Consider the following 13,321-nt stretch of genomic DNA (forward strand, 5'->3'; position numbering starts at 1 on the left):
CCGGGGATGAAACCCATAGTTACAAAAAAAAGGTGACAATTGGGTCGACGAGTTAACATGGTTGTTGATAGCAAATTCGGCGAGAGGTAAGTAGTTGGCCCACTGATACTGGTTATCAGAGACAAACAGTCGCAGATACTGGATAAGTTCTTGGTTCATTCGTTCCGTTTGTCCGTTACTCTCGGGATGGAAAGCGGAGGAGAAGGACAAATTTACGTTTAGATTTTTACAGAAGGCTCGCCAGAAGCGAGCGACGAACTGAACCCCTCTATCTGACACAATGTCCTCGGGGATCCCATGTAACCGAACAATCTCCTTGATGAACATTTCAGACAGAAGTTTGGCGTTAGGCAACTTGCAAAGCGGAACAAAATGTGACATTTTAGAGAAACGGTCTACTATTACCCAGATGACCGTATTCCCCAGCGAGGATGGCAGATCAGTAATAAAATCCATGGACAAATGGGACCATGGCCTGGACGGAATGGGCAAGGGAAGAAGAGGACCCTCAGGACGTCTCCTGAGATTCTTCCCCCTTGCGCAAACCGGGCACGCGGACACAAATACCCGTACCTCCTTGGCCATGTGCGGCCACCAATAGAGTCTGGATACTAACTCCAGCGTACCCCTGATGCCGGGGTGTCCAGCTAGGACAGAAGCGTGTGTCTCCTCTAACACTTTCAATCTCAGTGACGATGGGACAAATAATTTGCCTTCCGGAAGGGCTTCAGGAGCAGATTGTTGAGCGGCGTGAATGAGAGGTGAAAGGTCGGAGGAGACAGCAGCGAGGACCACCCCAGGGGAGAGAATGCTCTCAGGCTCCGGCTCGGCAGGTTCCGGAGAACCAAAGCTCCTAGACAGGGCATCAGCCTTGACATTCTTAGAACCGGGTCTATAGGTAACCACAAAATTGAACCGAGAGAAGAACAAGGCCCAGCGGGCTTGCCGAGCATTTAACCTCTTAGCGGAATCTAGATAGGTGAGGTTTTTATGGTCTGTGAGTACCGTGATCTGGTGATGGGCTCCTTCCAAAAAATGCCTCCACTCTTCGAAAGCCCACTTAATCGCCAGCAATTCCCGGTTGCCTATATCATAGTTCCGTTCGGTGGAAGAAAACTTCCTAGAAAAATAGGCACACGGTCTAAGGTTGGTGAGAGTGGAGGGACCTTGGGACAGTACCGCTCCCACACCAAACTCAGAGGCATCTACTTCCACCAAAAAAGGGCTGGACAGATCTGGTTGTACTAGGACAGGTGCAGAAGAGAACGCCGCCTTTAAGGTATCGAAGGCCCTCAGAGCCTCAGAAGACCAGGTCCTCACATCTGCCCCCTTTCTGGTGAGGTCCGTTAGAGGTTTAGCCACCACGGAGAAGTCTTTGATGAATTTGCGATAGTAGTTGGCGAAGCCGAGGAAGCGTTGAAGGGCTTTCAACGACCCTGGCTGGGCCCACTCCGTGATGGCTTTCACCTTTTCAGGATCCATCTGGAAGTCGCATGGCGTGATGATATACCCCAAAAATGATATCTTTTGTACCCCGAACACACATTTCTCGAGTTTAGCAAACAGCTTGTTATGTCTGAGTCGAGCTAGTACAGTCTGAACGTGAGTATGGTGACTTGGCAAGTCGGAGGAAAAAATCAAAATGTCGTCTAGATATACAACCACGAACACCCCCATGATATCCTGAAACACTGAGTTCATGTACCCCTGAAAAATGGCGGGGGCGTTACACAATCCAAAAGGCATAACTAGGTATTCAAAATGCCCGAGGGGCGTATTGAAGGCGGTTTTCCACTCATCCCCCTCCCGAATGCGGATGAGGTTGTATGCTCCCCTGAGATCAAGTTTAGAAAACCATCGGGCACCAGCGACCTGGTTGAGGAGGTCAGGAATGAGTGGAAGGGCATACTGGTTTCGTACTGTGATTTTGTTTAGCTCTCTATAGTCAATACAGGGCCGGAGGCCCCCATCCTTCTTCTCAACGAAGAAAAACCCGGCACCCACCGGGGATTCTGAGGGCCGGATGTGCCCCTTGGCCAGGCTGTCCTGGATATAGTCCCTCATGGATTCTCTCTCAGGAACCGTAACGTTATAAATGCGGCCCTTAGGAAGTTTGGCCCCAGGAATCAAGTCTATTTTACAGTCCCATTCCCTATGAGGGGGCAGAGCTTCAGATAATTGTTTGGAGAACACGTCAGAAAACTCGGAGAGGTAATCTGGTAGGGGGGTCCCCTCGCAGGTGGAGATTCCCACCTTCACCGCACAAAGGTGGTTGGCACAGCGGGGACCCCACTTTACCAGTTCCAACGTGTCCCAATTTACTACCGGGTTGTGCTCCCGGAGCCAGGGGAGGCCTAGGACGACGTCCACAGACAAATCTCTCATCACTAGAAAGGTGCAGGTTTCCACGTGTAAGGCTCCTATCGTAAACCTTACTTCAGGGGTAACCAGATTAACTACCCCTGCTTGCAGTGGAGTGGAGTCCACTCCTGAAACAAGAATCGGAGTCTCTAAACGTAACAGAACCCCGGACAGTTGAGCAACGAAATTAAAGTTAACGAAATTAGCAGCAGCCCCAGAATCAACGAAGGCTTGCCCAGTACGGTGGAAAGCATGGAATTCTAGGGTGCAAGGCAATAACATTTTGGACAACACAGGGAGTACCTTGGCTCCTAGACAGTCCTCCGGACAACTGCCTAGGAGCGGACGTTTTCCCTGCCATGGCTTCTTGGCGCAGGTTGCAATGCGGTGACCCGGCTCCCCACAGTAGAAGCAGAGGTTCTTCTTCAGGCGATTTTCCCGTCGCTGCTTGGGGTTCATGGCTCCCAGCTCCATGGCCTCGGTGGTGGGAGGTGGAAAAGTCGGGTCAGTAGAAGAAGTGGGCGTGGGGAGTGGAGTGGTCCGAGCGGCGTGTCGGCCCCTCAAACGTCGGTCGGCCCGAATAGCAAGCGTCATGGCTTGCTCCAGGGTTCTAGGCTCTGGGTGGGCCACAAGTAGGTCCTTGAGACCCTCAGACAGACCGGTCAAAAATAAGTCTTTTAGGGCGGCATCGTTCCACCCGGATTCCGTACAATGTTGACGGAATTGGGAACAGTAGTCCTCCGCCATTTTACAACCCTGGCGCAGGGCCAGAAGTTTGGAGACTGCGTAGCCCGCCCGGTCGGGTTCGTCATAAATTTGACCCAGGGCGGAAAAAAAAACGTCAAGGGATAGTCGGGCTGGAGAGCCTGCTGGTAGCGAGAAAGCCCAATTTTGGGGGTCCCCCCTCAGGCGGGTAATTACAATTCCCACTTTCTGGTATTCAGTACCAGAGGAGTGGGGTCGGAGATCAAAGTAGAGCTTGCAGCTCTCTCTAAATGCAAAGAACTGACCTCTCTCTCCAGAGAAGCAGTCCGGCAGCGTGGCTCGGGGTTCTGACATAGTCCCGGGAGCGGAAGGGGGCTGCATGGGACCTGCAGCCGCCACTTGTTCCTGTAGCTGCGTGCGGGCGGTTAGGTCCTGGACCAGGTTAGTAAGGACCTGGACCTGGTTCGCTAACGCAGCCACGGCCTCCATCGAGGGATTCAAAGTAGCCGGGCGGATGCACGAGTCTGACCTACCTTCGGCCAGTGTTACTGTCAGGACAGTGTCCGGGATATGGGGGTCCCTGAGATATCCCGCAACCCCTGTCCCTGCCTACTTGCCCCCCTGGGCTAACCCCCAGGGCGACAACTGGGCGGCGGTCCCTACCCTCACTAGGGAAGCGGGACACGGGAAGACAAACAGACACTGAAGACAAACAACGGTAGAATGGTCAGACAATCCGGGTCGGCAACAGGAGGGTACACAGTACAGGGGGGTCAGGCAAAAACGTAGTCAAGGTCCAAAAGCAGAGGTCAGGAAAGCCGGGGTCACAAACAGGAGTCAAAGAATACGCGGGTGCAGCTGGAAGACCAAACTAACACTGGCAAGGCCTGAGAGGAAAACACACCTATTTAAATGCTGTCAGCGCTCCCGCCCCAGAAGCTGATTGGGGCGGGGAGCCTGACAGCAGCAGGGCTAATCAGGGCGGTGCTGGGGGCACGCCCCCAGTCTCACTGCACAGACAGTTACCAGGGAAGCCAGCCTGGTAGTCAAGCGACTAGAAGCACCAGCTGGCTCCCTAGCAACCCGGCGGCGACCAGTCTTACAGCGGCCCGGGGAGATCACAAGAACCGGGGTACCTCTGCGCCGTGCTCCTGTACCCCGGGTGGCCGGACCGGTGGTGCGGGCACGGCGGCCCCGAGAGTTGCCGGTTCTGACAGTATCGTGGGCGAAAATCGCATGCATGAGGCAGCCGCGACCTAGTCACGGCTGCTTCTCCCATTTTAATGCAAATTCAGATGGCCTGGCAGCGGTATGCATACGCCGCAGCCCAGAATACAGTCCGGCGGGAGAGAGTTTAGCTCTGATAAACTCTCCCCATTCACTCTCCCTCTCTTGCTGGCAAAGGGAGTGGGCAGGAGCTAGTGTGTTAAACTCCCGCCCCCTCTCCACTCCTTATCGGCTGCCGGCAAGGGGAGAGGGTGGGATCATAGAGCTAGCAAGCTAATCTCCCGCCCCCTCCCTTTGCTGGCAGCCAGCAAGGTGCAGCGTATTCCAGCAAAACATAGATCCAAACCTATCTTTTCCGGTCAGCATAAAAGTGGCGGTCCAGAATGCGCACTGTCTGCACTATCTTTTTTGTCCTGCTGATTTTACGCACAAAAGATACGGATTACTTACCGGTAGTCCCTTTTCCAGGAGTCATCACAATGGAGCTTGCCCTCTGACCTTGGTAGGGACAGGAAGAGTCCTTAAAAGCACCTCCCTTTCCACCATGCTTCAGTGACTTTCAAATTATTATGGTGGACAATGTTTACTGAACCAAAATTTACCTTTATTCGGTCATTTTTACATTGAAAAGAACATAATTATTCTAAAAGGGAGGGAACTATGGGCCGTTGTGATGACTCCTGGAAAAGGGACTACCGGTAAGTAATCCGTATCTTTCCAGGTCGTCATCCCGACGGCCCCATTACAATAGAGTACTGCCAAATTATAGGTGACTTTAGGGTGGGACTACTGCCTGGAGGACTTTTCATCCATATCCCAAGTCTTTGTCCGACTGGATATTAACCCTGTAGTGCTTGATAAAGGTGTGTATACTAGACCAGTTGGCTGCTTTGCAAATTTGCTCAGCAGACGCCTGGCCCTTCTCTGTCCATGAGGAGGAGAGAGTGTGTGGAGTGGGCTCTGATTTTCCCCGGGGGATCGAGACCCCAGGCTTTGTACGCCTCCTGGATGGTAGTCTTGATCCACCTCACAATAGTGCTTTTAGATGCCGTCTTTCCTTTGCCCGGCCCCTTAAATTGGACAAGGAGGTTGTTATTTTTCCGGAAAGAGTGGGTAGCCTCTAAATACGTTAGAACGGCCCTTCTGACATCTAAGCTGTGAAACTCTCGTTCTCTATCATTACGCGGGATTTGGCAAAAAGAGGGCCGAGTAATTGTCTGCTCCCTATGAAATTTTGACACCACCTTCGGTACAAAGGCTGGGTCTAATTTAAACATAATTCTGTCGTTCTGTACTAGCATATGTGGTTCGACACAGCATAAGGCTTGTAGTTCTACTCTCTGGGCCGAAGTTATGGCGATGAAAAGAGCAACTTTTAGCGTAAGTAGTCTTAGGGAGAGCTGGGAGAGGGGTTCAAAGGGGGGTTGGCAGAAACTATTTCGGACTAGGTTTAGGTCCCAAGTACGGAAGGTTTCCCTAATAAAGGGCCGAAGCCTGTCTGCCTCTTTGAGGAACCTACGAACCCAGCGGTGTTCCGCCAAGGGGAAATCTAGGTATGATCCTAATGACGCTGTCTGAACCCTGAGAGTTCTTGGGCTAAGGCCTTTCTGTAGGCCTGCCTGCAGGAATTCCAGGATTGTGGGTATGTCAATCTCTGGAATTTTGCCTGGATCTAGTTTACAGAAGTCTGAGAGCTTTCTCCATATCCTGTTGTAGATGGCTGTAGTTACAGGTTTACGACTTTTGGTCAAGGTAGTAATTACTTTGTGGGAAAGCCCCTTCCCTTGAAGTATCACGCCTTCAGCATCCAGGCTGCTAGTTTCAGTGTTTTGACCCCCGAGTATGTTAACGGGTCCTAGAGAAGGAGATCTTCCATGGCCAGTAGTCGAAGTGTACCCTGAATCGTTAAAGCCTTTAGTAGGGAATACCAGGGTCTCTTGTCCCACATGGGAGTGACTAAAATTACTGACACCCAGTTGGCTTGAATCTTTCTGAGGGTGTGCGGGATCAGTGGGAAGGGGGGGAAAGTGTAGGCTAAGTCCATGTCCCAGCTTTGAGACAAGACATCTACTCCGCACGGGTTGTCTCTTGGGTTGAGCGAATAAAAGTCCCGGCACTTTGTATTTCCCCTCGTGGCGAACAGATCTATCTGCAGTTCTCCCCACTGGCATGCTAGTTGGTGGAAGACTTACTGGTTCAGACCCCATTCTCCCGGAAGCACACTCTGTCTGCTTAGGAAGTCGGCAATGACGTTTGTGGACCCTTTTAGATGAATCGCTGAAAGGGACAGCACTGTGGATTCCGCCCAGCGAAGTATCTTTGCAGTCAGTTGTTGAGAGGTGTGGGTGTCACGTTCCCCCCTGGTGACGAGCAAACGACAGGGCTGTCATGTTATCGGTTAAGATTTTTACATGCCTTCCACTTAAGTGGGGCTCTACCGCACGAAAGGTCTCCCATATTGCTCTTAATTCTCTATAATTAAACGAGCGTGTGGCTATTGGGAGTCCCAGGTTCCCTGTAGGGTTAGGTTGGCTACTTGCGCTCCCCATCCTGTTTTGCTGGCATCTGTTTTGACAGATATGGTGGGTTCCCGTGACCAGGAGGTACCCTTACGCAGGTTCCTCTGCGAGGTCCACCAGCATAGGGATTCTTTAACTTGGACGGACAGGCTCACCTTGTCTTGGGAGGTCTGCCGTTTGTCTCACCTGGCAAGGATGAACCTTTGTAGTTGTCGGGTAAGGGCCTGTGCCCATGGGATTATCTGTATGCAGGCTGTCAGAAGACCAAGCACTTTCATTGCTTCTCCGATTGATACCGTAGTAGCCCGGCACAGAGAGGTTACTGCTTGAATAAGGTGTTCCCTCCTGGATAGTGGAAGCCGAGATTCTTGGATGTGGGAGTCTAGTAGCACGCCCAGGTATACCTTCTGTGTACCTGGGGTCAAATCGGACTTTTGTTCCTTAATTATCCACCCTAAATCATTCAGGGTAGACGGGACTACGGACAGGTCTGCACATATGGCCTCTGTTGTTCTTGACACCAACAAAAAGTCATCCAAATATGGGAAAATAAGAATCTGGTTTCGCCTGAAATAAGCTACCATCTCTATCACTATCTTTGTGAAGACTCGAGGGGCAGTCGAGATCCCAAAGGGTAGAGCCGTAAACTGATAGTGATGGATTGCGTCACCGTCCCACAGGGCGAACCTCCGGTATTAATGGTGAACTGCGGCTATTGGGACGTGATAGTATGCGTCTTTGAGATCTATAGTGCACATGACGCTATGGGGTCTATTAGTGATACGATGGACTTCACGGTCTCCATCTTAAATTTCTTGTAGGAAATGAATTTATTTAGGGCCTTGAGATTAAAGATGGTTCTGATAGAGCCGTTCGTTTTTTTAATCAGAAAAACGGGGGAATAAAATCCCTCACCCCTCTCGCGATCAGGAACCTGCGTAATGACCCCTAGGTCCTTAAGTTCTTGGATGCCCTTTAGCAAGTTCCCCTGTTCCTGTGGGGACCCAGGGGAAGGTTAGGAGGAATCTCCTAGGAGGTAGATAGTGAAATTTAATTCGGTACCCGGCTTCAATTATCTGAAGTACCCAGGGATTAGAGGTTATCCCCTGCCACTGGCTCAGGTAACGTGCTAGTCTACCCCCTGTTGAATCAGAAGTGGGTTGAGCTTCCTTACCCTGACCTCCTTTGGGGTACGACCATCTTCCCTTTGATTTCAGGAGGTGGCTGCCGTGTCCTCCTTGGAAAGGATGGTTTCCTGTAGGGCTTTCTGTCTGAAAGGGTCTTGCTTTTGTCTCCGACCTTTTCGAATATTTTGTCCAAGACTAGCCCGAACATGTATTCCCCTTGGAACGGAATGGCGCAGAGTTTGTTCTTGGATGTTTTGTCAGTTGCCCATCTTTTTAGCCATAACGCCCTTCTTGCCGTGTTACTGAGGACTCCGGTCTTTGCGCCGTATCTAACGGTCTCTGTCGATGCGTCAGCTAGAAAGGCGGTGGCCATTTTTAGCAGGGGAGACAGCTGGCTAACTCTTCCCTAGGAGCCCGGTCTTTGATAGATGTTTCTAGCCTGTTTAGCCATAAGACCATGGACCTGGCTACGGATGTTGCCGCCACGTTGGCTTCGACAGTAAAAGATGTCGCTTCCCAGACCTTCCTCATCAGACCGTCAATTTTCTTATCCATTGGGTCCGAGAGTTGCGATGCGTCCTCAAAGGGTAGGAGGGTTTTTTTGGCCACCTTCGCAATCTGTATATCGAACTTTGGGGTCTCTCTATATAGGTGGACGTCTTCGGGAGCAAACGCGAGCCGGTTCCTGATCTCTATTGAGACCGATAGCCTCTTCTCAGGTTCCTGCCTCTCGTCTGCAATAACTTGTTGCAGGGTTTGGTTGACTGGAAACATGGTCTTCAGTCTTGACTGGAGGCCCCCAAGCATCTCGTCCTGGACTGTCCTGGGCGGGTGATGGTCTCCAATTTGCATGGTTTCCCTCACTGCCTTGATAAGGTGCCCAATGTCATCCGAGGAGAAATAATATTTTTTCTCGTCCTCAACCAATGATGGCGGATCTTCTAGTTCTCCCTCTGACAGGAGTTCCAGGGATTCACCAGAAATTGAGCTCGCTGACTATTTGTCTTGGCCTTTTAGGGACCCGTGAAGGACCTGGTTGAGGATGGGAGAGGGATGCCATAGAGGCCTGCAATTCCTCTTTAATCATACAGCGGATGTCGGTTTTAAATGCCGCTCTTTCCTCCGCTAGTATCTTCCCCGTGCACACCTCACATAGGGGTTTTTTATAAATTTCCTCAAGCCTCTTACTGCAGAGGACACATTTTTTGGATTTTTTCCTGGGTCCGCTTTAACCTTCAGACCTTCTTTATCCATCTAAACCATACAAAAAATGGGGGAGAGGGGAGAGAAAAGGGGAATATATCCAATTTCAGCATAAATGGCAAATTTGCATGTTCCATTTTTGGCTTATAGCCTACTCACGGTTTGTAGGGTCTCTGTTTCTCCCTCTCGTGCTGAGCTGTCACGCGTAGACATGCTTTTGCCACTTCTGGCAGTCAGCAGGATAACTTCTGTGAAGTAGAGCCTGCTTTTATGGAGAAACTTTCAAATTTGGCGCCATTTCCGGGTTTTTGCCAGTAGCCATGCCCCCTACGTTGAGCGCGTGACATCACCATGCCGGATGACGTCACCGTATGCGCGCCGAGGAAACCGGAAGCACAGGGAGGCCGCCGCTGCGACCTTAAGATGCGGACCCGCACAAGAAACCCAGCACTGCTGCGGCGGCTTACGGCTTCCAGGCGGTGCAGATTGGGGATGCAGGGACTGCTAGGGTATGCGGCCCCGACCTCTACCCTCCAGGGGATCTTCGCACAGTATGCCGGTGAGTACTTCAGCTGTTCTCCCTGGAGCTTGCTTCATCTGGCCACCGTAGGGACAGGAAGACACTGAAGCATAGTGGAAAGGTAGGTGCTTTTAAGGACTCTTCCTGTCCCTACCGAGGTCAGAGAGCAACCTCCATTGTAATGGGGCCGTCGGGATGACGACCTGAAAATATTAATTTAAAAATTCCCCATCTGAACAAGGACATTGGAATCCAATGCTTTGGATGGTCACGATTTTTGGTCGGCATTTTATCGTGGCAAAATTGCCGCAATAAAATGCTTGTGTGAATATCGCCTTACACTGGGTTGTGAGGAAAAATAGCTAAATTGGTTGTTTTGTCATGAACCTTAATCCCTGGTTAAGGCCTAGGTGTCACTTTGTTATGGCATGTAGGGTTCCCAGTAGAAAAAGGTTGCATGGAATCCTAATATACCTGCATGTATGAGTATTTAGGGCTCATTCAGGTGATCTATAAAAAACAGAATGCAAATGCAGTATGCATTTTGCCATATTCTTTTTTTACGCAAATCGTATTTTCAAAATTGCAGCGTGCTCTATTAAATGGCGTATTGTTAAACATTTCAAAATCAATGGGATGTGTTTAAAGGGCCTCTCCTGCAAAAAAAATTTTTTTTCATCGATGCTCCCCCCTCCCCACCCCTTATCTGATGGCCTGTCACATTCTGGAGGTCTCATTGGAATATTGCAGTCACTTCTATGCAGCAAAGCCTCCTGCTGATATTTCTATTTGTTCCATCCTAACCACACATGTGGCATACACAAACAAGAATAAGCATAACTGTACATAATAAATAAGCATGACCATGCAACATAAATAAAAAGAATGAAACTGAGGGAAAACCTTCCCCTGAAAAATCCCTACTCAAGGAGAGACCCCTGCCTAATTGGCAGGCTGACTGCTCTGATAAGTGCGGGCCCACACGCATACCTTGGCCACTAACAAATCCCTACCAGGGAGCCATGAACACAATAATGAACGGTACAAGGTAACAAAGTGTGGTACTTAGCTGGTGCAGTAGTCCGTAGCACGGAATTGCAACTCCAGAGACAGGCAGTGCTCCTCACCAGCAATCCATGAGCAAAAGAAATTGACCTGCACTGACATCAAATCTAAGTTAGACTATATAGGGCAGGACTACTTTAGACAGGTGAGAACTGACACTCATCGGACACCACACCCATCAGCCCCAGGAGAGACAGAGCCTGCTAAAACCTAGTCTGGCCTGAAAGCAAGATAAAGATCTCAGAGCTGCTGCAACACTATTGAGCTATCAAACCCATGATGCATAAGCACAGCATTACATGAGCAGTTAGAGACCATACGATTTCTGCTGCAGGAAAAACACTGCCATTACATTCTGTATCCACCTTAAGCTACAGACCATAAGTATATAGTCATGAAGATGAGCTGTGAAATTATAAGGCCGCTTCCATACATGCTACAATCTGTGCGATATTGTTACGTTTTCTTAATATCATGATTTTGTGTTGCTACAAAGTCTCGAGCTCTTTTGCTGGGCTTTTCGGGAGGTGGGGGGGGGCTTGATACATAAGCCATACCCTGAAAATAAGCCCTACCCGCAGTAAAATAAACAAACAAAAAAATATATCACCTAAGAGGCGCCGTCATCCTAAGCGTGCGTCTCCTTCACCTCTGGCACTTGTCTTTAGTCTTCTGCCAACCCTTTCTGAATTGGAGGCTCAAAATCCCCGCCTCTAGGAAGGCGTGCTGTGATTGGCTTTTGAACGCCATGGCTCAGTCAATCAGAGCCAGTGTTTGATGAACCAATCACAGCCATTCAATGAATGAATGTCTGATTGGTTCATTGAGTGCAGTCTTTTTTTCGGCTAAGCTGGTCAGAATTGTTACCACATGACCCAAATGAAGAGAATGCGGCCAGGAGGTTTAGATAGATAGGAATAACTAACCAAGGTAATATTAGCTGATTTATATGTACTGGGAGATTGGTAAAAAAAAACAAAAAAACATTATGTAACAGAGTGGCCCTTTAAAATATGCAGCATGTGCTACTCTTGCCCATTGTTAGCTGCATATTTGCATCCATTGGGATGATTTTTTAGTGGTCAAATAAAAATCTGTATAATTAAATACGGAGGCAAATACTTATATTTATAATACTCATGCAATATTTTCTGTTTTTGTCTGCATTATGGTTGTAAATATATAGCTAATTTAAATGAGCCATTGGTCTATTATATTTTGGTAACAGCCTTCTAAGGTTTATTAGATTTAGTAAGTTTTTTTTTTTAATGGTTACTGCATAATAGATCTTCTGTCTGTTTAAAGGAGGATTTTCTGAGACATATGCTGCATTATGTGATTACAATGGCTTTATTTTTCCAGAAGACATACAGTGGGTAAGTTAATTTTCATTTAGTGTCATAGCTAGAGATGAGCGCACACGCTCGGATAAGTCAGTTACTCGAGCGAGCCTCACTCTTCGAGCAAGGGGGGGAACCGGGGGACAGAGGGAGAGAGATCTCTGAACCCCCACGACCACCTGCCCACCACCCCCCCGAGCACACTCGGACAAGAAAGCAGTTACTCGAGAAGAGCGAGGCTCGCTCGAGTAACTGACTTGGCGGCTGCGGCAGCCACGGCGACCCCTATTCCGGCCCCGGCAGTAATATTACCCCCCCCCCCCCACTAACAACATTACCCCACCCCACCCACTAACATTAACCCCCCCCCCAGTAACAATCCACCCCAGTAACATTTCACCCCCCCAGTAACATTAACACCCCCAACCCATATACTTACCTCCTACTCCTGTCTCTTGACGCCACCAGAAAGCTAGGGGTGTGACCGTGCAAGGATGTAGGAATGCCCCTGACACACCCCTAGCTCCCGATTGACTGCACCTCCAGGTCCTTGAAGGTTTTTTAACAGCGTCTTGCATGTCGGGGCTGTATCTCTGCTCGGTCTCTGCTCCTGGCAGCATTCCTCCAGCTCCTCTAGCAGGGCCTTGCATGTCCCCCACTAGCAATGTGATTTCCAGCCAGAGCGCCGTGGCACCCCGGTTGGGAATCACTGGTATGTACTGAGAACAATTCAACTGACCTCTATGTGCATATACTGAAAGGCTGTAAAGTACATAAGGAAGCTGCCATGGACTCCTGGGATGGAGCATGCCTTTAAGGCTAGGTAGAGCATTCTGGGAAGAGCAAAGAATCACTGCAAGCAGGAAGGTTTTAGAGCAAGCGGGATTAGGTAGGTCTAGCTGCTTGGAGGACATCACCAGACCACACGCCATTAGGCGCGCAAACATGTACACTTAGTAGTATCTTCACTATCAGTAGTAACTTCACTACAATTCTTGACTTTTAGAAGTTTGGAAGCGGGCATCATTTGATAACATGGAAAAGGATAAAAGCCATATGGTAAGCTGCAACGTATGCTATATGTTTACAGACCTCCCAGAGGATTTCACCTGCCAGAAATGCAAGCTTGTCTCTACTGGAGGAAAAGGTGCATAGTCTTCAGGAAAGAATAGCTACATTGAGGCTCCTTAAAGGGGTTGTCCCACGGCAGCAAGTGGGTCTATACACTTCTGTATGGCCATAATAATGCACTTT

The 13,321-nt window shown here is 49.5% G+C and overlaps 1 protein-coding gene across 1 annotated transcript in view; it reads left to right on the plus strand.

Moving 5' to 3' along the window:
* LOC136581955 (capping protein, Arp2/3 and myosin-I linker protein 3-like) overlaps positions 1–13,321 on the plus strand; it is a 218,027-nt gene that overhangs the window by 21,323 nt on the left and 183,383 nt on the right. The window contains exon 3 of the mRNA XM_066582666.1: positions 12,033–12,103. Within this exon, the coding sequence (XP_066438763.1) occupies positions 12,033–12,103 (71 nt within the window). The remainder of the gene's footprint in view (positions 1–12,032; positions 12,104–13,321) is intronic.

The sequence above is a fragment of the Eleutherodactylus coqui genome, chromosome 11 (assembly GCF_035609145.1).
Source record: "Eleutherodactylus coqui strain aEleCoq1 chromosome 11, aEleCoq1.hap1, whole genome shotgun sequence".
Taxonomy (NCBI): Eukaryota; Metazoa; Chordata; class Amphibia; order Anura; family Eleutherodactylidae; genus Eleutherodactylus; species Eleutherodactylus coqui.